Source organism: Orycteropus afer, unplaced genomic scaffold (genome assembly GCF_000298275.1).
Source record: "Orycteropus afer afer isolate SDZICR_OR568_19922 unplaced genomic scaffold, OryAfe1.0 scaffold00006, whole genome shotgun sequence".
In the NCBI taxonomy this organism is placed as follows: Eukaryota; Metazoa; Chordata; class Mammalia; order Tubulidentata; family Orycteropodidae; genus Orycteropus; species Orycteropus afer.
In genome coordinates, this window is record NW_006921593.1 from 19,990,893 (window position 1) to 20,012,042 (window position 21,150).

Genomic DNA, 21,150 nt, shown 5'->3' on the forward strand with positions numbered 1-21,150 from the left:
ATTGACACAGTGGCTGCGACATTGGGCTCAAGTATAGCAAGGATCATGGAGCTGGCGTGGGATTGGGCGGTGTTTCATTCTGCTGTGCATGGGGTCGCTATGAGTCGGAATTGACTCGACGGCACCTAACAACAACAACAACAACAATCTCTATGGAAGTAGATTCTGAGGAGTGGCTGATGGGTTTGAACCACTGGCCTTCCAGTTAGCAGTCAAATGCCTTAAGCACTATGCCACCAGAACTTCCTCCTTAGAAATACTGCCTCGAGAACCCAACGAGGGGTCGCTATGAGTTGGAATCAACTCGATGGCAGTGGGTTTGGTTTTTAGTGGACTGGAAGCAGGTGATGGAGAGCATGTTGGAGGGTTACATTGCAGGCATGGCCCTTAACTTTCAGGCACCTTCTGGCCACGTGGGGGGAGCTCTTTCACTGTCAGTGGGATGGTAGCCAAGCCTGGACTCCAGCCGATGCCTGCGTTAGAGCAATGCTCCATAGCCCCTCTCCTCTCCCCGCCTGTCTCTATGCCTGCCTTCCCTTCATTTGTCCAGTTTTCTTTTGTTTGTTTGTTTTTCAGCCTGATAGACAACTCCTGTCCCCAGGGCCAGTTCCAGGTGCAGGCACTACCCTTACCCTTGGGGCCTGTAGTGGGAGTAGCACTGGAGACTGACAGTTAAGTGAATAGTTAGCAGGACTGTGGATGCCATGTGGGCGTTTTTCTCACCAGGGGTTTCGTATCCTATTAGCTTTCAGCTTCCACTACCTCCTTTAACAGAAGGCTCACCGTGTACTGTTGCGGGCTGTTGTGTTTTGCAGGGAAGTGTTCATACAAGTGCCCGGCACAAGCTGCAGTATGGCCCCTTGGCATTCATACTTGGCGAAAAAACCACCAAGAAACTGACGGAGCAAAGCAGAGTGATCACCGTGGACGGCAATATCTGCTCCGGGAAAGGCAGGCTTGCCAAGGAGATCGCCGAGAGGCTGGGTAGGTATGGCTGCTGCTGCAGGGGCCTGCCGCTCCGTGGCTGGTTGGCCCAGTTCGGTTCCCTGTCATGTTGACTAGGTAGTTAGGCCTAACGGTGAGTATTGACGATGTTTGAAATATTGATTGGAGAAGCTGTTTTCTGTCTTCCAGATTTGGGAAGTTGAAAAATAAACCCCCTGTGGGTCACCGTCTTGGATTGGGGATCTCATTTTGACCATAGGAGCAACCCTTTCCCCAGAGCTGTCTGATGTGAGCGCTGTAACAGCCCTCGAAACAGACCTCAAGCCCCCTACCAGCCAGTGAATTCTGATTCACAGCACCCCTACACAGAGTGGAACTGTCCCCACAGGGTTTCCAAAGCTGTAAATCTTTATGGAGCAAAGCTCAAACCAAAGCCGTGGAGTCAGTTCCAACTCACAGCACCCCTAGAGGACAGAGTGGAACCGCCCCAGAGGGTCTCCAAGGCTGTCAGTCTTGATGGGAGCAGATTTCCTCATCGTTCTTCCACAGAGTGGCTGGGGGGTTTGAACTGTGAACCTTGTGGTTTGCAGCCGGGCACTGTACCACTGTGCCACCAGGGCTCCTTTCTGAAATAGATGAGGCTGTAGTGTTACTGCTCATCTGACAGCTGAGTGAGCTCAGGAGGAAAGGCTGACGTCACACAGGTGGCTAGTAGCAAGCCAGAACCACAACCCCGTCTCTGGCAGGGTGCAGGTATTGTCTGTGGTGGCCTTCTGTGGTGTTGGCCGGCTGTCCCCACCCAGGAAGGGGTCCCCTGCGTTACGGGCAGCTCTCCTCCTAAGGGAGGAGCTCCTACACAGTGGAAACCTGCTGCACGTGGGGCGTTAGTGCGTGTGCTGCACACATGTTCAGACGTGTTCCCCTCGATGTGTGGGTGCCCGCCCGCTCTCCCTCACAGCAGGTGACCTGCTGTCATGAAGGGGACTCCCCCAGGCCTTCTAAGCACCAGCAGCCTTGTTGGTGTGCACCTGGGCTCAGGCTGACTGCCCCACCACGCCCTGGTCTCTGCTGCCTGCCAGCAGACGGGAGCTCACCCGGCTGTCTCTCTCCTCAGGTCTGAGGCACTTTCCAGAAGCAGGCATCCATTATTCAGACAGCACGACGGGAGATGGAAAACCACTGGACTTAGAGTTTAGCGGCAACTGCAGTTTAGAGAAATTCTATGATGACCCGAAGAGCAATGACGGCAACAGCTACCGCCTGCAGTCGTGGCTGTACACCAGCCGCCTCCTACAGTACGCAGACGCCCTAGAGCACCTGCTGAGCACAGGTGTGTGTGTGGGGGTGAGGCGGGGTGGTGCTCCCCAGCTCTGCCAGGGAGAGCTGCTCCTTGGGCTGTTTGGGGGGTGCAGGCCCGTCTTCCCAGTTAGGTTGCAGATTCCCTGAGATCTGTGTTACTGTTGCTCCTGACTAAAAGCAGCTTACATTGTTGCACACTGGGGTGAGTTCATTGGACCGTGTGGTATTTCTGTGCTACCGACCCAGGCCTTGGATGAAGTGATTCAGGGCTCCAGAGAGTCGGGCAGGAGAGCAGCGAGGTGCTTGTGGAGACGGGCCTGCAGTGGACAGAGACCGGGGCCCGTGTCCACAGGGTAGACATTAAACCTTGAGGAGGCTGCTGCAGGGAGACTCTGAGGGAGCAGCTGACAGTGATGTGAAGACGGCTACAGGGGACTCACAGGGAGCACCTGGCCAAGGTGCTCTGAGCAGGCCATGTGACTGGACTCAGCAAGCAGGGCCGAGAGGCAGTGGGTCAAGAAGTGGCAGGCGAGATGGTGGCCTTTGAGGGCCACACGGACAGTGGGTTAGGAAATAGCCACTGGGTGGTCTGTGCAGTCGAGTAACGTGATCTATTTGCAAGTGTCCCTCTGTTGTGGGTGGGAGGGGCTGAGGGTACATGGGCAGGAGCCAGGAGACCAAGCAGGGAGAAAGCTGGCAGGTGTGCTGATGAGTGGGATGGGGGTTGGGGCAGGGCGGCTCTGTGATGTCCCTGGCGGGGCGGGTATGAAATAGGGAGCGGGGAGCTGCTTTTTCAGCCAACGAGATGTTTTATGATTTTTGTGGCAGCCGATATGAATGAAGTGGAAGGTTATCCTGTGGCTGGGCAGCGATTCCCCACTCGAAGTGTGTCTGTGACCTCTTGAACACGCAGTCCCAGGGGTCCCCTTCTCAAATGAGCTGAGTGTGCTTGCAGCTTTTCACTGTGTCTGTTCCACAGGCCAGGGCGTTGTCTTGGAGCGCTCCATCTACAGCGACTTCGTCTTCCTGGATGCCATGTACAAGCAAGGCTACATCCGGAAGCAGTGTGAGTCTACCGCGGCATGTGCCTTGGGGCGGGCGGGTGACTGTGCTCCGAGGCTCACTGCTGGCAGCCTGGGTACCTACAAATGTCTCGGACGGATGAAGAGACACCCCTACTCACTACAGTTCCACAGAAAAAGCATCCCGCAGAACTCACAGGGTCTCCCAGCCCTGTCTCTCCTGACCTAGGTGTGTGTCCTTACACGCTTGCCTGGGAATGCAGGCTGGTGTCCCGGGTCCTTGGACACATGTCACCATCGCTGCCACCTGGCCTCCCCACGGGATGCCCTCTGGCTGCTGGCCCTGTCTCTCATCTTTCTGTGACTTTACACAATACGCAGGTTCTTGGTGTCCTGCTCTTCTGCCAGCCGGGTGTCTTTGACTTACACCTGTGTGGTTGCAGGGCCACAGTGTAACCCTTCCTTCTTGGTGTCACAGCTGCTACTCTGCTGTCTGCGGGCCCTGGGGGGGCGTCTCACGGTGGCAAGTTGGGTTGAGGTCGAGAGAGGCCATCCAGGGAGTCTGGGTGGTAAGGTGACCCTTGTCTGTGCGTCAGGGATCACTGGGGGGTCTGACAGGTGAAGTCAGGTTGAGGTTGAGAGAGGCCTTCCGGGGAGTCTGGGTGGTGAGGTGACCCCTGTCTGTGCGTCAGGGGTCACTGGGGGGTCTGATAGGTGAGGTGGGGTTAAGGTAGAGGCCGGGGAGGCTGGCTGACAGGGTAGCCCCTCTCTGTGTGTTGGGGCACTGGGGGGTCTGACAGGTGAGGTCGGGTTGAGGTAGAGGCCGGGGAGGCTGGGTGGCGGGGTGACCCGTTTGTGCGTCAGGGGTCACTGGGGGGGTCTGACAGGTGAAGTAGGGCTGAGGTAGAGGGCGGGGAGGCTGGCTGACAGGGTGGCCCCACTTGTCGGAGCACTGAGGGGTCTGACAGGTGAGGTGGGATTAAGATAGAGGCCAGGGAGGCTGGCTGACAGGATAGCCCCTCTCTGTGTGTTGGGGCACTGGGGGGTCTGACAGGTGAAGTGGGGCTGAGGTAGAGGCCGGGGAGGCTGGCTGACGGGTGGCTGCTCTGTGTCCAGGTGTGGAGCACTACAGGGAGGTGAAGAAGCTGACCATCCGCGAGTACCTGCCTCCGCACGTGGTGATCTACGTTGACGTCCCTGTCGCCGAGATCCAGAGCCGCATCCAGAAGAAAGGCGATGTAACTGCTCCTTGTTCTAAGGCAGCTTGCTTTGATGTGCCCCTGTTACCTGCAGACCCAGACCAGTGCTTGCTAGTCGTGTGTAGCTCAGGTAGCAAGGTTTGGCTTGGCGTGGGTGCTGTGTACAGGGCTCTGAGGCTCCCGTGCAGGTGGTGGGAGAGGGTGTGGGGCAGTGTGCTCCTGCCCCAGTGTCGTCACGGCTCTGTCCTGGTCTCTATCCTCTGTTCCCTTGTAGCCTTGGCCTCCTTGAGGAACTTCCTTGTGTGCACCTCACTCTGGTGGCATTGGTGTCCCTTGTTACCTCAGAGAGTGACCGCACGTGCCCTCTCTGCTATCCACTCGGCTGTGACCGCCAGTTGTGTGTCTCCTCCCCCTGTCTCTGCTCACAGCTAGTGGCAGTAGGGCACTGACCACGCAGAACCCCACTTAGTCTGTAGTTTTGGTTGGAGTTCAGGTGGCCTAGAGGCTGCCCATTTTGGAGATGCCCATGGCCCACATGGCTGGGAGAGTACTAGGGGGACAGACTCCCTCCACTTCTGTAGGAAGTGCACTCTGTCCACACTGATGGAATTGTGGGGTGACCTGTGTGTGTGACACTCAGCTCTCTCCCTGGATTGAAATTCTCACAGGTGTTCGGTAAATCCTGCATGATAGGCTCTCGTGAGGCCAGCAGATGCGTCTTGAAAGACCTCCTAAGCCTGCCTTTCCTCACCCTGCTCCACGAATAGGCACATCTGTGGCTTCTTCCTCCTCATGTCCTTCAGTCTGCCCTGTCCCACAGCCTGTCCCCTTCAGCGATCCAGAGGATAAGGCCTCTTGTAGCCTGAAAACCCTCCCTCTAGTGGCAGAAGGAGGGAGCTGCAGTTCAGACTGTGTAGTCATCGATATTCGGTGGAACAGTTTTGAGTGTTTTTGCCCGTTACAGAGACATTTATTAGGAAAACAAAGGCTCGTATGCAGGTTCTCTAAATAACCCTTTTGTTATGTAGGGTAATGCTTTCGAAACACTTTGGGGTCCAAATTAGGACTGTTGACTTTTTTTATGCCAAGTAAAATCTTAGGCGAGTATGGCCTCCACTAAGCTGAGTGCTGTTTTGTAAGAAAAGAGACTTTATCTTCAGAGATGGGGTGTCATCCATCTGTGTGTCTGCCCTTGGTTCTTTCAGGGTGGTCCATGAGTGCTGACGGGGCGGCCACAGCTCTTGGGGACCATTGATGAGAAAGTCCGAGAGTCGAGTCTCAGTGCTGAGGCTGCAGCCGCCTCGTTGATAACTGGCATCTGGTCTGCTGTAGAGTCAGGTTTGGAGGGGGCTGCGTGTGCTCACAGCCCTCCAGAGTCTGTTCCTGTTTAGTCTGTTTTGCTGTCTGATGGCAGAGGTTTACAGCCCTGCCACCTGGTTTGTGATACGTGATTTCATTCACACCACTGGTGGTGAACATCTGTCACGTGCATGGTGACTCCCAGATGTCTTGGAGGATGACACTGTCTGCCCTCTGGCCAGGTCCTCGCTCGGTGATAGAAGGCCTGGTATTAACTCCATGGTATTCCATGGAGACTGACCTGCTCTTCCAATGGGATGAGGACACACAGATGCCCCTGGTGGGGGATGTCCCACCACCCCGGGGCCTGCCCGTAGCACACAAGCTGTCAGCTGCTTTCCGAGCAGTCGTCCCTGGCCCCGCGCCCACTGCAGGTGACAGCTCCGGGTTTTCAGTAGGTTCCCCAGGCTGTGCCCGTGCCGCCATACCACAGTTGGAGACCGTTTCACCATCTTGCCTGCCAAGGCAGCGAGTCTGATTGTTTCACTTCTCTTTGCTCCTCCCTCCTCCTCCCTCTGTCCCTCCCACAAGTGTTGCTGGCCTCTGCTCTGCTCAGCATGATTCCGGTGAGCATGGTGACAGGGCCTTGCTCTCTGCATTCCGTGCTGGCGAGGCGGGAGGGAGTAGGTGGGGAGATAAGGGAGGCACACTCCAGGTCGAGGCACCGGCCTGAAGGGAAGAGAATGGAAACAGGCTCAGCCTAGCCTTTAGCACTGCTGCCCTGCGAGCGCTTTAAGTGTTGCCACTTGCCACTCCAGGTTGTGATTTGAAGTTTATGAAAGTGGCACAGCAAACATCAGGTTATGGAGAGTGAGTGATGGAGGAAGTGGGAGATGTGGTGGGTGGGGTACAGAAGAGGGGTGTGGAGAGCTGGGAGACAGGAGGATGCAGAGTGTGGGCGCTGGCCTGGCCCCTCACTGTGGACGATCCTTCACTCCCTGTGCTCCGGGAGGTGTAACTAGATGGGCTCTGAGCATGTGTCTTAGCGCCTGTGAGGAAGGTCGCAGGCACACGTGGTGTTATCTTAACGGACGAATCTGAACCTCAGGCCCTTGTGTGCCATCCGCAGTCCTGCCTTGCCCAGCAGGAGAGACGGGCTCACAGCTTCCCGGCATCTCATGTGCACAGGGAACAGGAGGGAGTCCCAGTGCCTCACCGTTTTCTTTTGCTCTTCTTTAGCCACATGAGATGAAGGTCACCTCTGCCTACCTCCAGGACATTGAGAACGCCTACAAGAACACCTTCCTTCCAGAAATGAGGTGAGCCAGGCCCACGGCTCCTGTAGGTGAGGGACTGAGAGCCAGTGACTGGTCAGAGTGGGGCATCTGGGTGCCGGTGTGGAAAGCTGATGTCCTCGCCCCCACAGCCTGGGGTTGCCCTCTGGTGTCCTGCAGAGGTGTCTGGTGTTTCCATCAATGTTCCTGCACAAGAATGATGGCAAATGTCTGCTTTGGATTTGTGTTTTTGTTTAGTGGGCTTGCTTTTGGTTTGCTTTTCTCGTCAGTACTTTCTTAGTTGTTTTGGTATGTATTTTAAATTTTAAAGTTTAAAGTAAGTAAGCCCAAGTTCTCAGCCCTGATAGCCTTTTCTGTGAGAGAAGTCACGGCTTTACAAATTCAGATGACGCAGTCACGGTTATCTAGAGGGGTTATTGCCAGGGCTTGATACCCACCGAGAGCATTCATGACAGATAAACAACATCCTGAAAGCCAACCACATCGCCGTCCCAGTTGGTTCTGACTCAGGAACAGTACCTGCAGGTCCTCGTGGCCTCCGAGGCGTCTGGGTCGGACGGAGATGGCCCCTGGAGCCTTCTTCCCTCCCTCTCCTCGCGTGCCCTCTGCCCCTCCTCCCTCATTTCCTTTTTAGTGAAAGCACCGGGTGAGCCGTGTCTTCTTTCTCCATGAAGCTGAGCAGTTATCTGATCCTTCGGCTCTGTGTGGAACGGTCATCTACTGCTGTCGCCCAAGTCCATCTGAAATTGGACTGAGTAATGCGGAGACACGTTGCACCTCTGGAGACCTCGTTGGGTGCAGCAGCAGCAGCGTGGCCAGTGGTTTTATGTCATGAAGGTTCTGTTCCTGGAGGTAAAGGCCTTTTCTTTGTGGACCTTCATGGCCTTTGGTGATTTGTAACGTTGATGCCTTTGAGTTGTGGTGTTGGTGAAAAATACTGAAAATACACGGACTGCCAGAAGAAAGAACAAATTTGTCCTGAAGAAGTGCAGCCGGAATGCTCCTTGGAAACAAGAATGGCCAGACTTTGTCTCACCTCCTTTGGTAACGTTGTCAGAAGGGACTGTCCCTGGAGAAGGATGTCATGCTTGGCAAAGTGGAGGGTCAGTGAAACAGGGGAAGGCCCTTAAGGAGATTGGCTGATGCGGTGGCTGCAATGATGGGCCAAGGCGTAGCAAGGTTGGGAGGCTGGCGCCGGGCTGGGCGGTGTTTCCTTCTGCTCGAGGTCGCTAAGAATCAGAGCTAACGCAGTGACACCTAACGACAACAACAGCAATGGGTTTAATGGTCACTGAGTTAAATGCAGGGTTTCTACAGCGGGCCCCCTTAGAGGGTGCCGAGAGACTGATAGTGATGAAACAAAACGAAAACTGAGAGAGAGCCATCCTGTTTCATTTGTGTGTCGCTGTTTGAGGCAAAGCCTAGTCCCCCAGTGAACTGACTGTCATCTGAAGCATCCTGTTTGAGTCTGTTGGTCTCCCTGCTATCTGACACAGTGGCTGGGCCTCGGGGGGGGGGGGGGTTGTCTGTGAATGGGGGGGGATCATCGCAGCCTTTCTCCAGCTGTGTGCTCTGTGAGGTTAGGAGGCACCAGGAGCTGCTACCATGCGCCTGTGTGTTTTCTGTCAACATCTGTGACCATAGACTAAGGAGAGCTTGCTGTTCATTGTTACTCCCTTGACTCTTGAGTGCATCACGGAGGAATGGGAGTGGCTGCTTACTTTAGCAAGCGTTAGTCTATTCACTTATTCAACAAGTCCTTGTTTCTTAGTGCATGTTGGCTGGCTGTCAGAGTCAGCTGACGAGGCCATGGCTCAGGACCAGTCCTCAGGGTGGTCTATGGGGAGACCACCAGGCCACGATTTCAGACAGAGAGAGGGTGTTGTGTGAACAGCCTGACACTTCACGTGAACAGCCTGCTGCTTCACGTAGCTTTGTGAGTTCTTAATGCCTTAAAATGGTGGGAGGCAGTTGAGGTGCCTGGTGCGGTCTGGAGGTGTGGGCTGGGATGCAGTTGGGACTGACACGTTTGCCCGTGGCCACGTGCAGCTCTGGCCGGTTGGTGGGGACAGTGTTGCTGCCATTGGATGAATCAGACTGGGGGGACCCTCTGGTCACAGAGACCCTCGTTGGCTGCCATCTTTGTTCTAGCCCTCTGCTCATGAGTCTGGAGTGACAGGCAGGCGACCCCCAGCATGGACTTATGTGTTGTCTGTTGATTTCTGTGGGCTGCGGAGGCTGTCAGCATGGTTAGCGGTGTCTCACTAGTTCTGTTGAGTCAAGACCCCTGAAGACAGGAAGGTCAGGCTTTGAGAGCTTGTTGGTCATTGTTGGTGCCAGGCCTGGGGCCTCGAGGCCAGGACCACGTCTCCATTACCTCGCACAGCCCCTGTGCAGCCACGAGGTAGGGTCAGCTTATGTCTGCTCAGGTGTGTGCACTGAGATGCTGCTGCCTGTCCCCGAGTCCTGCTTACCCTGCGTGCTGCCTGTCTCCTGGTGGCTCCTGTGGAGAGAGCACCGTCCGCTGCCTTCATTCAGAGGATGTCAGATGGTCTGAGACTCTGGGTGCTGCTTCAAGGCCATGACTGCCCTCTGTGTTGCTGAGCTGAGAGACCTTGTTCTCCTGCAGGGTTAGGTTGACATCGACATGCAAGACCTGCAGAGAAAAGCGACTCCTTGTGGTCACTGTGTCTGTCGACTGTGATGGAGACAGTGGCTTCTTGGGACCAGTGGGCTGCTCGGGGCAAGGGAGGGGCTGCAGTCAGACCTTGGCTTGGGATGACCTTCCCTTCCTAGCACAGCAGCCAGCGTGGGATGCAGACCCTCCCCACTGTTGGGATCCATCCCTCACGTGCTTACAGTTTCTCATCGTTTACATTTGCCTTCGTAGAGACCCAAGGAGCCTATGGCATAGTGATTAAAGCTCTCAGCTGCTAACTAAAAGGTGGGCAGCTCGAACCCACCAGCTGCTTCATGAGAGAAAGATGAGACAGTGTGCTTCTGTGAAGATTATTGTCGTCGTTATGTGCTGTTGAGTCGGACCTGACTCATAGTGACCCCTCCTTGGGTTTCCGAGGCAGTATTGCTATGGAAGTAGATGGATGGCCCAACCTTCCTTCTGAGGAGTGGCTAGTGGGTTTGAACCACCAGCCTTCTGGTTAGCCGTCAAATGCCTTAGGCTATCTTGGAAACCCAAGGAGGGGTCGCTATGAGTCAGGATCGACTCGACGGCAGTGAGTTTGGTTTTTCCGTAAAGATTACAGCCCTGGAAACCCTGTGGGGCAGTTTCACTATGTCTTCTAGGGGCGCTGTGGGTCAGAATCAACTCCAGGACAATGGGTGTAGTTTGGGCTTTGTTTCTGTGAAGATTGACAGCCTTGGAGCCCTGTGGGGCAGTTCCACCTGTCCTCTAGGGGCGCTGTGGGTCGGAATGGACTCCAGGCAGTGGGTGTGGTTTGGGCTTTGCTTCCATGAAGACTGACAGCCTTGGAGACCCTGTGGGCAGTTCCACTCTGTCCTCTAGGGGCGCTGTGGGTCAGAATGGACTCCAGGCAGTGGGTGTGGTTTGGGCTTTGCTTCTGTGAAGATTGACAGCCTTGGAGACTCTGTGGGCAGTTCCACCTGTCCTCTAGGGGCGCTGTGAGTCAGAATCGACTCCACGGCAGTGGGTGTGGTTTGGGCTTTGCTTCTGTGAAGATTGACAGCCTTGGAGACCCTGTGGGGCAGTTCCACTCTGTCCTCTAGGGGCGCTGTGGGTCAGAATGGACTCCACGGCAGTGGGTGTGGTTTGGGCTTTGCTTCTATGACGATTGACAGCTCTGCAGATCCTGTGGGGTAGTTCCACTCTGTCCTCTAGGGGCGCTGTAAGTCAGAATCGACTCCACGGTGGTGGGTTTGTTTTTTTCCAACACTGACCTGAGAATGTGATAGCTATGGTGAGAAACAGCTCTGGTAGCGTAGTGCCTAATGCACTTGACTGCTGACCAGAAGGCTGGCGGTTCAAACCCACCAGCCACTCCTTGGAAGGAAGATGGGGCAATCTACTTCCGTAGTGATACTGCCTTGGAAACCCAAGCAGGGGTCCCTATGAGTCAGATCCGACTCGACAGCGCATAACGACAACAACACGCTGAAAAACCCTATGCAGCTGGATGCCTGCCTTTGAATTATATAAAACAGGCTCATGTGAACCAGACATATTGCCAAGGAATTAAATAAAACCAGTGGCTGTGCAGTCTTGCTGACTTGTCGTGGCCTCATAGTCAGAGGGGGACGTGCCCCATGGGGTTTCAGTGGCCAAGTTTTGGAAGTAGCTCTTCTGGCCTTTCTTTCCGGGGCCTCGGGTGGACTCACACAGCCGACCTTGTGTGTTAGCTGCTTCACTGCCCAGGGTCTCCGATCAGGTCACAGCAGTGCTTAAAAGCATTTCTTTTTCTCACACTTGGGAGACTATGGGACCAAGTAACAGGGAGACGTGGTATAGGTGCTCTGCCCACACTAACTTGTGTCATCAGACCCGTGGTCTGCTGGAGATGGTGGGAAGGGTGATGAAGTCTGACGGCTCCATGGTGGGTCATGTGTAATTCACTCTCGGAGAGCTCACTGGCCCCCGCTGTGTTCACGGTGGGATCATCTCCCAGCAGGAGTTCCTGAAGACCCCTGGTACCTGATGAGCAACACGGCAAAGGTGCTGGCACAAGGAGTCTGCCCACAGCTGTGATTTTTCAGTGTCTGGGTGCAGAAAGGGCAGGGGCGACACCCTCCTCTGCCTTCTTCCACCTTCACTTGGAGAGAGGGAAGGATCAACCCCAGCAGCCTGAAGCCGATTGCTGTGAGGCCAGACCTTCCGCGCCTGCAGCCTTCTGCCAACTCTGACACCATCCCTCCCTCCCTCGGCACTTGCTACTTCTCTGTTGGGTTCAGCGTTTTGTTGCGGTGGCCCCACGGAACTCACAGACAATACTTACAAAAATGGAGTTTATTAGGGAAGTAACAAGTCACAATTCATGTCAAAGAATGCTCAGGATACAGTGCTTATATCAGGACAGCCTCCCCTTGGTCACACCCTCAGGCACACCTCTCAGGCCCTTGGCCTCTTGGCCTGGCTTCTGTCTTGCCCCACCAAGTGTTACAAAGCTCTTTCACCTTTTTCCGTAGGTGCATCTAGGTGCACCCCACTCCACCAGCAAGCCTCCTGCCCAAAGGCACTCACCTTTCTCACTCTGTGGGCTGGCAAGCCCTCTGCTCTGTCTTATGCTGGTCTCTTGGTTCTGCCACCAGTCTCTCAGCCAGTTGTCTTTGCTGGCATTTCAGCACAGGGATCTCAGGTCCAAGGAAGCCTTCTGCTCTCGTCCCTGCTCAGTCTGGATGGCAGTGAGATCCCTCTTTGCCACTTTTGGGAGGGCTCCTTTTAAGCATAGTGAGATGACAAAGCTGCCTAGCGCCCACATTAGGGTTCTGTACGCCTCATTTCCCTGGTCCCACCCCCTAAGGATCTCTGATGGTGGAGTGATTAGAGCACTTGGCTCTGTGTGCTCTTGGGCTGCTAAGGGTTGCAATATACTTGATGACAATGGGTTTCTGAGTTTACCCCCACAAGGTGCCATATACCTCATTTAAATTACTAACAAGCTATTCAGTCCCTGGTAGAACACAAGCACCTCAGATTTATGTAGTTCCACCCAGTCATGTGGGTGCCACAGAGACTGCGGCTACAAGACCCATACCTTGTAATTCCCTGCAGCATTTCAGGCTAAGGGCCAAGGAACTGGGTTGCTGCATTGTAGCACCCCTTTGGCTGGTTACTGTGAAGACTGGGTCGCTGCACTGTGGCGCCCCGTGGCTGGTTACTGTGAGGACTGGGTCACTGCACTGTGGCGCCCCGTGGCTGGTTACTGTGAGGACTGAGTCACTGCACTGTGGCGCCCCGTGGCTGGTTACTGTGAGGACTGGGTCGCTGCACTGTGGTGCCCCGTGGCGTTTCTTTTGTTTCCTGTGTTCTAGATTCTCACAGCCCGTGTCACCTTGCTGTCTCTGTGCGTCTAGTGTGGGTGCTTGCTGCCATCTGCCTGTCTTGCCAGACTCTGTCCCCTCAGACTCTGCTGTAATGCAGACAGGGGCAGGTGAAGCTCTTTGGGTGGCAGCTAGAGATGCCCTTGTTTCCTTTTCCCTGTAGACACTGGTGACCGGTCTCTCATGCCTTTGGGTTGGGGAGCAGCAGCCAGAGATAGGGTTGCTGTCACTGACCTCAGGCCCCACCATGTTCCTCCTTTTCCCTTGGTCCCTCTTAGCCAGTCCAGCTGTGTGAGCCAGCACGTGGGCAGCATGGCACCCACTAGGAAGAAGGGATGGTTGTCTGTTAGACACAGGGTCCTCGTGTTGTGTACCCCTCATCTAGGAAAGCTGACACCATAGACACAGGGTCCTTGTGTCATGTGCTTCTCACCTGGGAAAGGTGACACCGATTTTTCTTCTTGCAGTGAGAAGTGTGAGGTCTTGCAGTACAGCGCAAGGGAGGCGCAGGATGCGGAGAAGGTAAGAGAAGGGGAAATGTTTGTTACCGCAGGTTGGATACACTTAGAAGGTTCTCTCAGATCACATAAACAGTTCATTGGTCTTAGAACCTTCTGGTTTTATAATCTGAACGAAGTACCAAGCCAGCTAGGTGGGTCTGGTGTGAGGTTTTCAGTTTCAATAATTTAGTTTATTTGATAATAAAATTGTAGAATGATGACACTGGAAGGGTCATCTGTTTCAATATTTTTATTTAAAAGATGGAGAAATAAAACTTGGGTTAATTAGGAGAAGATTTAACTGTAACTGTACCTTTAACCTTCAGGGTCTCATGTCCTCTGTTCATTGGTGCATTTTGTGAGATTCCAGCCAATCACAGGGGACTTTCCAGGGCAGCTAATGAGAAACAGCCAAGACAGTGTAGGAGAATAGTTGTGAAGGGGCATTTGCTCCTGACACATGAACACCGCCAAGTCACAGTGATTAGAGTCACAGTGATGAGAGCTGTGTGGTGTGAGAGCAAGGATTAACGAATACTTGAAGGGAGCAGAACAGAGAGAGAAGAGAGAGTCGATGAGAGTGGTTTCTGCCTAAATGGTGTTGAGATGTTGACTATATGTCTGTCAAACACGTAGTATGTGTATGATGTGTGTAGTAGCTCCTTGTATTACATTATATGTTAAACGTGAACTCTAAGTGTGTTAGTAAAATAACAAGTTTCACAATTCCAGAAGAAAATGCAGGTTTTGTGGTTTGGGTTGAGGTTGGAGGGTGACGTGTGTCACATGGAACACACATGGAGCTGACGGCATGAAAGGACTTGGGAAGAGAGGACCAGTCTGCCATGAACACCGGCTTCCCCGCAGCCTCTTACAGTTTTTGGCTTTTCTCACTGAGCCTTTTCTCCCAGCTTGCGGTCATTGCAGTGCTGCTCCAGGATCCTGAAGTATCTGTGGTCGTCTTGAAGACTCAACATGAATGCCGCCACGTGCCTTGATGACCACCAGCTCTTCTGTCTGTCTGACTTTCCTCGTGTGGTTCTTCTGCCACGTGGCTGAAGTGCATCACGTTTCAGCATGGTGCTTCATCTCTGTCTCCAGCACGAGACTGTCTGGTTAACTATGTTTTCTTGTCTCAGGTGATTGAAGACATCGAGTACCTCAAGTATGAGAAGGGGCCTTGGCTTGAACAGGACGACCGCACGTTTCACAACCTGCGGATGCTGTGAGTTCAAGGCCATTGCTGAGGCTGCTGGTCTTGTGTTGGTTTGAGTGCAGTATGTTGGACAGACTGCAGGCTGTAGGAAAGGAATTTTTGAAAGAATTGTGTTTCTAGCTAGATGCTCGCAGTGCTGACCAGTAATCACTTGGGGGACCTTCTGTTTCCCTCCCGGTGGGCCACTGCATTCTCTGGCCTGACGGTTAAGTAATTGGCGCTCATTACTAATACAGCAGATCTTTTGCTTCCACTGTGTGCTGGGCAGTCAGACTTGGGAAGATGTGGTAGTGAGTGAAACAATCCCTGCACTCAGGGAAGGAGGGTTTTAGGGGAGGGAGGCAGAGCAGAGAGTAAAGAAAGAAAACTGGCCTGGGTTTGCCCAGGAGAAAAGCGAGTAGGGCTGGAGGAGAGGGAGAGAGGAGAAGGGGGACCATGCAAGAAGGGCGGACCACAGAGCCTCTGTTGACTACAGTGAGGACTTGGAGTTTTTCCTGAAGCAAAGAGGAGCCAGGTTTACCTTTCAGCAGAGAGGCATGTGTTGTGAGTTTTATTTCCGAAAGGGCCATCTGACTGTTGTGTGGAGTTCTGTGTATCTTCTGAATAGCCATGAAGCCACACCAATGTACAGAGTTAAAAATTCGTACACTTCCATCCCTGTCCCCCACCACTTGCTGTAGGTTTGTCCTGCTGTTGTGGCTTGCGGGTTGCTGTGACACTGGAAGCTATGCCACGAGTAGTTTGAGTACCAGTAAGGTCATGCCCACAGTGGACAGCTTTTAGCAGTTTCTTAACTAAGACTAGGAAGAAGGACCTGCTGGTCCGCTTCTAAAAAAATTATCCCGAAGATGAGCCCCTCAGGTCGGAAGGCACTGAAAATACCACTGGGGGAGAGCTGCCTCCTCAAAGTAGAAGTGACCTTAATGATGAGGTGGATGGAGTAAAGCTTTCAGGATCTGCATTTGCTGATGTGACTGACACAAGTCAAAATGAGAAGAAACAGCTACAAAAATCCATCAATAATCAGAACATGGAATGTGTGAAGTTAGGAATCTAGGAAAATTTGAAGTTGTTGAAAATGAAACAGAACACATAAAGATCGATACCCTAGGCATTTATGAGCTGAAACGAACTGATACTGACCATTTTGAATCACACAGTCATACGGGCTACTATGCCCGGAATGACAGATTGAAGGGGAATGGCATTGCATTCATCGTCAAAAAGTGTAAGATCTGTGTTGAAGTACAACTTTATCAGTGATAATAGCCATGTATCTGCAACGAAGACCAGTTAATACAACTATTATTCAAGTTTATACACCAACCGTCAATGCCAAAGATAAAGAAACCGAAGATTTTTACCGCCTTCTGCAGTCTGCAGTTGATAAAAATACACAACCAAGATGCATTGATAATTACTGGTGATTAGAATGTGAAAGTTTGAAACAAAGAAGGATCAGTCGTTTGAAAATAATGGCCTGAGTGATAGAAGTGATGCGATCACAGGAGAGAATTTTGAAAACCAATCACTTATTCATTGCAAATACTTGTTTTAAAAAACATTAACAATGTCTATACTTGGACTTCATGAGATAGAATACACAGGAAACAGGTTGAATATATCTGTGGAAAGAGAAGGTGGAGAAGCTCAGTATCATCAGTCAGAATAAGGATGTGGTGGTTATGTTTGTGTCAGCTTGGCTGGGCCTGGTTGAGTGGCTGGGCAGCTGGTGGTAGTTATTCCCCATGATGAGACTGGCAATCAGCTCCATGGTGGGATCTACCACAGGCAGGTGAGTAGCTGCCTTTGGGATGTGGTCTGCTTCCTGTATATAAAGATAAGCCTTGGGAATGGTCTCTAATTTATGGCATCTTGAACCCCGCATGTAGCTGTGTCATTGTTCAGTAGCCTGCCATACTCTGCTGACCTTGGGACTTACAATGGACTTGAATTAATGGCCTACCATGTGATTTGGTAACATCGGGACTGTGCCTTTTTACTTGTCAGCCTTGGGTTTGTCAGTTTCAGCAGCCAGCAGCTGTCTGAGTGAAGAAATGCCTCTAGCTCCAGTGGGCCAGGAGCAGGAGGCAGAGCTGGACCCCAAGACTGAGGGGCTTTTACCCAGCCTCTAGAGCCTGGCACTTTGAACTTGGACTTGAAACCTCCAAATTGTAAGAATAAACTCCTGTTTCTTCAAGCCATCCCATTTGTGGTATATTCCTGTCAGCGGCACTGTTGTTATGTGCTGTCGAGTCGGACCCGACTCATGGCGACCCCTCTTTGGGTTTCCGAGGCACTAGGGAACCAGAACAAAGGCCAAGGGCTGACTATGGAAACAGACCATCAATTAATTGGTCATATGCAAATTCAAGTTGAAACTGAAGAAAGTGAAACAAGTCCACAAGGGCCAAGGTACAACCTTGAGTTTAGAGACCATCTCAGGAATGAATTGGATGCATTGAACACTAATGACTGAAGACCAGTCAAGGAAGTTGTGGGATGACATCAGGGACACCATACATGAAGAAAGCAGGTCTCTGAAAAGACTGGAAAGAAGAGATCATAGTGGGTGTCAGAAGAGACTCTGAAACTTGCTCTTGAATGTAGAGTAGCTAAAGTGAATGGAAGAAATGATGAAATAAAGAGCTGAACAGGGGATTCCGAAGGGTGGCTTGAGAAGACAGAGTAAGGTATTATAATGAAATGTGCAAAGACCTGGAGTTAGCCAACCAAAAGGGAAGAACATGCCCAGCATTTCTGAAGCTGAAAGAACTGAGTTGCAGTATTGAAGGATTTTGTGGGCAGAATACTGAATGATGCAGGAAGCATCAGAAGAAGATGGAAGGAATATAGAGAGTTGCTGTGTATTGGTTGATAGTCAACCTTTTTAGGAGGTAGCATATGACCAAGAACCATTAGTATTAGAGGAATAAATCCAAGTTGCAGTGAAGGCTTTAGTATAAAACAAGGCTCTAGGAATTGATGGGCTGCCCATTGAGATGTTGCAGTAAACGAATGCAGTGCTAGAGGTGCTTATCTGTCTATGCCAAGAAGTTTGTAAGACAGCTATCTGTCCAATCAACTGGAAAAGATCCATATTTTTGCCTCTTTCAAAGAAAGGTGATCCAACAAAACATGTAAGTTACTGAATAATGTCAGTAATGTTACAAGTCAAATTTTGCTGAAGATAATTAAAAAAAAAGTATTGTGACAATACATCAAGGAACCACCAGAAATTCAAGCTGGATTCAGAAGAGGATGTGGAATGAGGAGTATCATTGCTGGTGTCAGATGGATCTTGGTTGAAAACCGAGAACACCAGAAAGATACTGTGTTTTATTGACTATGAAGAGGTACCATGTGGACCATAACACATTGTTTGACATTTCAAAAATGGAATTCCAGAACAATGGTGCTTATGAGGAACCTGTGCGTAGACCAAGAGGCTGTCATTTGAACAGAACAGGGTTTAAAATCTGGAAGGCTGTACATCAGAGTTGTATCCTTTTACCATACTTAATCTGTATGGTGAGCAAATAATATGAGAAGCTGGACTATATGAAGAAGATCATGGTATCAGGATTGGAGGAAGACTTATTAACATCCTGCAATAATCAATCTTGCTTGCTGGAAGTGAAAAGGACTTGAAACGTTTACTGATGAAGGTCAAAGACCACAGCCTTCAGTATGGATTACATAGATAAAATAACAGTCCTCACAACTGGACCAAAAAGCAGCATCATGATTGTGTTAGACTGTGTTCTCTAGAGAAACAAAACCAGTAAAGCTTATATATAGAGAGAGAGAAAAAAAAAAATATTTATCTTAGGAAAATGGCTCACACACTTACAGAAGCTGGCAAGTCCAAAGTTCCTGGATCAAACGTCAAGCTGGAGGCTTTTCCACGTCAAGCTGGAGGCTTTTCCTGACTCTTGCAGCCACAGGGGCTGAGGAGCTCAAGGCTGGCAGGCAGTACACTGGCTGTTGACTCCAACGAATGACGAATCCAAGATCTCCGGGCCGAATAGTGGATTGTTCACTCATGGACAGTTGTAGGCAGCACAACAGAATCCTGATCCACAGAAGAATGTCTCTTTTCCCAGGATGTCCGTACATATACTGGAAGCAGGCCACACCCTTAGGGAAATTCCCTTTCAACAGATTGGCTGCTCAAAACATAATCATTTGATCCATCATGGGAATAACCACATCACAATGGCTTAAACCACACAGAATTGTGGTCCAACCAAGTTGACACACATCTCCAACTATCATAATGGTAAATGGAGAAAGACTGAAATTGTGAAAGATTTCAATTTATTTGGATCTGCAATCAACACTCTTGGAAGCCACAGTAAAAAAAAATCAGTGTATTGTACCGAGCAGATCTGCTGCAAAAGACCTCTTTAAAATGTTAAAAAACAAAGATGCCACTTTGAATACTAAGGTGTGTCTGACCCATGCCAAGTATTTTCAGTTGTCTTGTGTGCATATGAAAGCTGGACAGTGGTTAAGGAAGACCTATGAAGAACTGATGCCTTTGAATTGTGGTGTTGGTGAAGAATACTGCATATACCACGGACTGCCATTCTGAACAGATCTGTTTTAGAAGAAATGCAGCTGGAATGTTTCTTAGAAGCGAGAGTGGTGGACTTTGTCTCAGATACTTTGGTCATGTTGTCAGATGGGACTGGTCCCTAGAAAGGATATCATGCTTGTTAAGGTAAAGAGGCACTGAAGAAGGGGAAGGCCCTCAATGAAATGGGTTGACACACTGGCTGCAACAGTGGGCTCAAACATAGCAACAGCTGTGGGGATGGCGCAGGACGGGGCAGGATTCCGTTCTCTCGTCCGTGGGATCACTGAGAGTCAGTACCAAGTTGAGAGCACCTAATGGCCACAAGCTTGGCATTTCTCAAGCTCAGAGAACAGACGAAAAATTTAAGCCTCGAGTTGCAATATTGAGAGATTCTATGGGCAAAATATTGAATGATGCAGGAAGCATCAGAAGAAGATGGAAGGAATACAGAGTCACTGTACTGAAAAGGATTGGTTGATGGTCATCCATTTCAGGAGGTGGCATATGATCAAGAACCAATGGTATTCAAGGAAGAAGTTGAAGCTGCATTAGAGGAATTGGCAAAGAGCAAGGCTCCAGGAATTGACGGAATACCTATTGAGATGTTTCAACAAATGGATGCCCCACTGGAGGCACTCGCTCAGTTATGCCAAGAGATTTGGAAGACAGCTACCTGGCCAGCTGACTGGAAGAGATCCATATTTGTACCCATTCCAAAGAAAGGTGATCCCGCAGAATGTGGAAATTATCAAACAATATCATTAATATCACATGCAAATAAAATCTTACTGCAGATCATTCAAAAATGGTTGTAGCAGTGTATTGACAGAGTGCTTTCAGAAATGCAAGCTGGATTCAGAAGAGCATGCGGAACAAGGGATATCATTGCTGATGTCAGATGGATCTTAGCGGAAATCAAAGAATACCAGAAGGATGTTTAGTTGTGTTTTATTGACTATGCAAAAACATTTCATTGTGTAGATCATAACAATTTATGGATAACATTGAGAAGAATGGGAATTCCAGAACACTTAATTATACTTATGAAGAGCCTGTACATAGATCAGGAGGCTGTCATTCGAACAGAAAAAGGGGATACTGCATGGTTCAAAGGAGCTCTGGTAGTGTAGTGCCTAAGGCACTTGACTGCTAACCAGAAGGCTGGCGGTTCAAACCCACCAGCCACTCCATGGAAGGAAGGTTGGGCAGTCTACTTCCATAGTGATACTGCCTCAGAAATACAAGGAGGGTTCGCTAAGAGCTGGGTCCGACTTGACGGCACATAACAACAAGAAGCATGGTTCAAAATCAAGAAGGGAATGGGGTAAGGTTGTATCCTTTTGCCATACTTACTCAACTTGTATGCTGAGCAAATAATCTGAGAAGCTGGATTATATGAAGAAGAGCATGGCATCAGAATTGGAGGAAGACTCATTAACAACTGCGATACGCAGATGACACAACTTTGCTTGCTGAAAGTGAGGATGACTTGAAGTCCTTACTGATGAAGATTAAAGACTACAGTCTGCGGTATGAATTCCACCTCAATATAAAGAAAACAAAAATCCTCATAACTGGTCCAATAAACAGCTTCATGGTGGATGGAGAAAAGATTGAAGTTGTCAAGGAGTTCATATTACTTGGTTCCACAATCAACACCAATGGAAGCAGCAGTCAAGACATCAGATGAAGTATTGCATTGGGCAAATCGGCTGCAAAAGACCTCTTTCAAGTGATGAAGAGCAAAGATACCTCCTTGAAGACTAAGGTGTGCCTAATTC

At 50.8% G+C, this 21,150-nt stretch overlaps 1 protein-coding gene across 1 annotated transcript in view; it reads left to right on the forward strand.

Annotated features, from left to right (window-relative positions):
• Positions 1-21,150, forward strand: part of NDUFA10 (NADH:ubiquinone oxidoreductase subunit A10) — a 48,736-nt gene that overhangs the window by 5,564 nt on the left and 22,022 nt on the right. Inside the window, exons 2-8 of the mRNA XM_007941506.2 lie at positions 816-984; positions 2,060-2,275; positions 3,224-3,310; positions 4,383-4,504; positions 7,004-7,083; positions 13,539-13,593; positions 14,711-14,796. Of these exons, the coding sequence (XP_007939697.1) occupies positions 816-984; positions 2,060-2,275; positions 3,224-3,310; positions 4,383-4,504; positions 7,004-7,083; positions 13,539-13,593; positions 14,711-14,796 (815 nt within the window). The remainder of the gene's footprint in view (positions 1-815; positions 985-2,059; positions 2,276-3,223; positions 3,311-4,382; positions 4,505-7,003; positions 7,084-13,538; positions 13,594-14,710; positions 14,797-21,150) is intronic.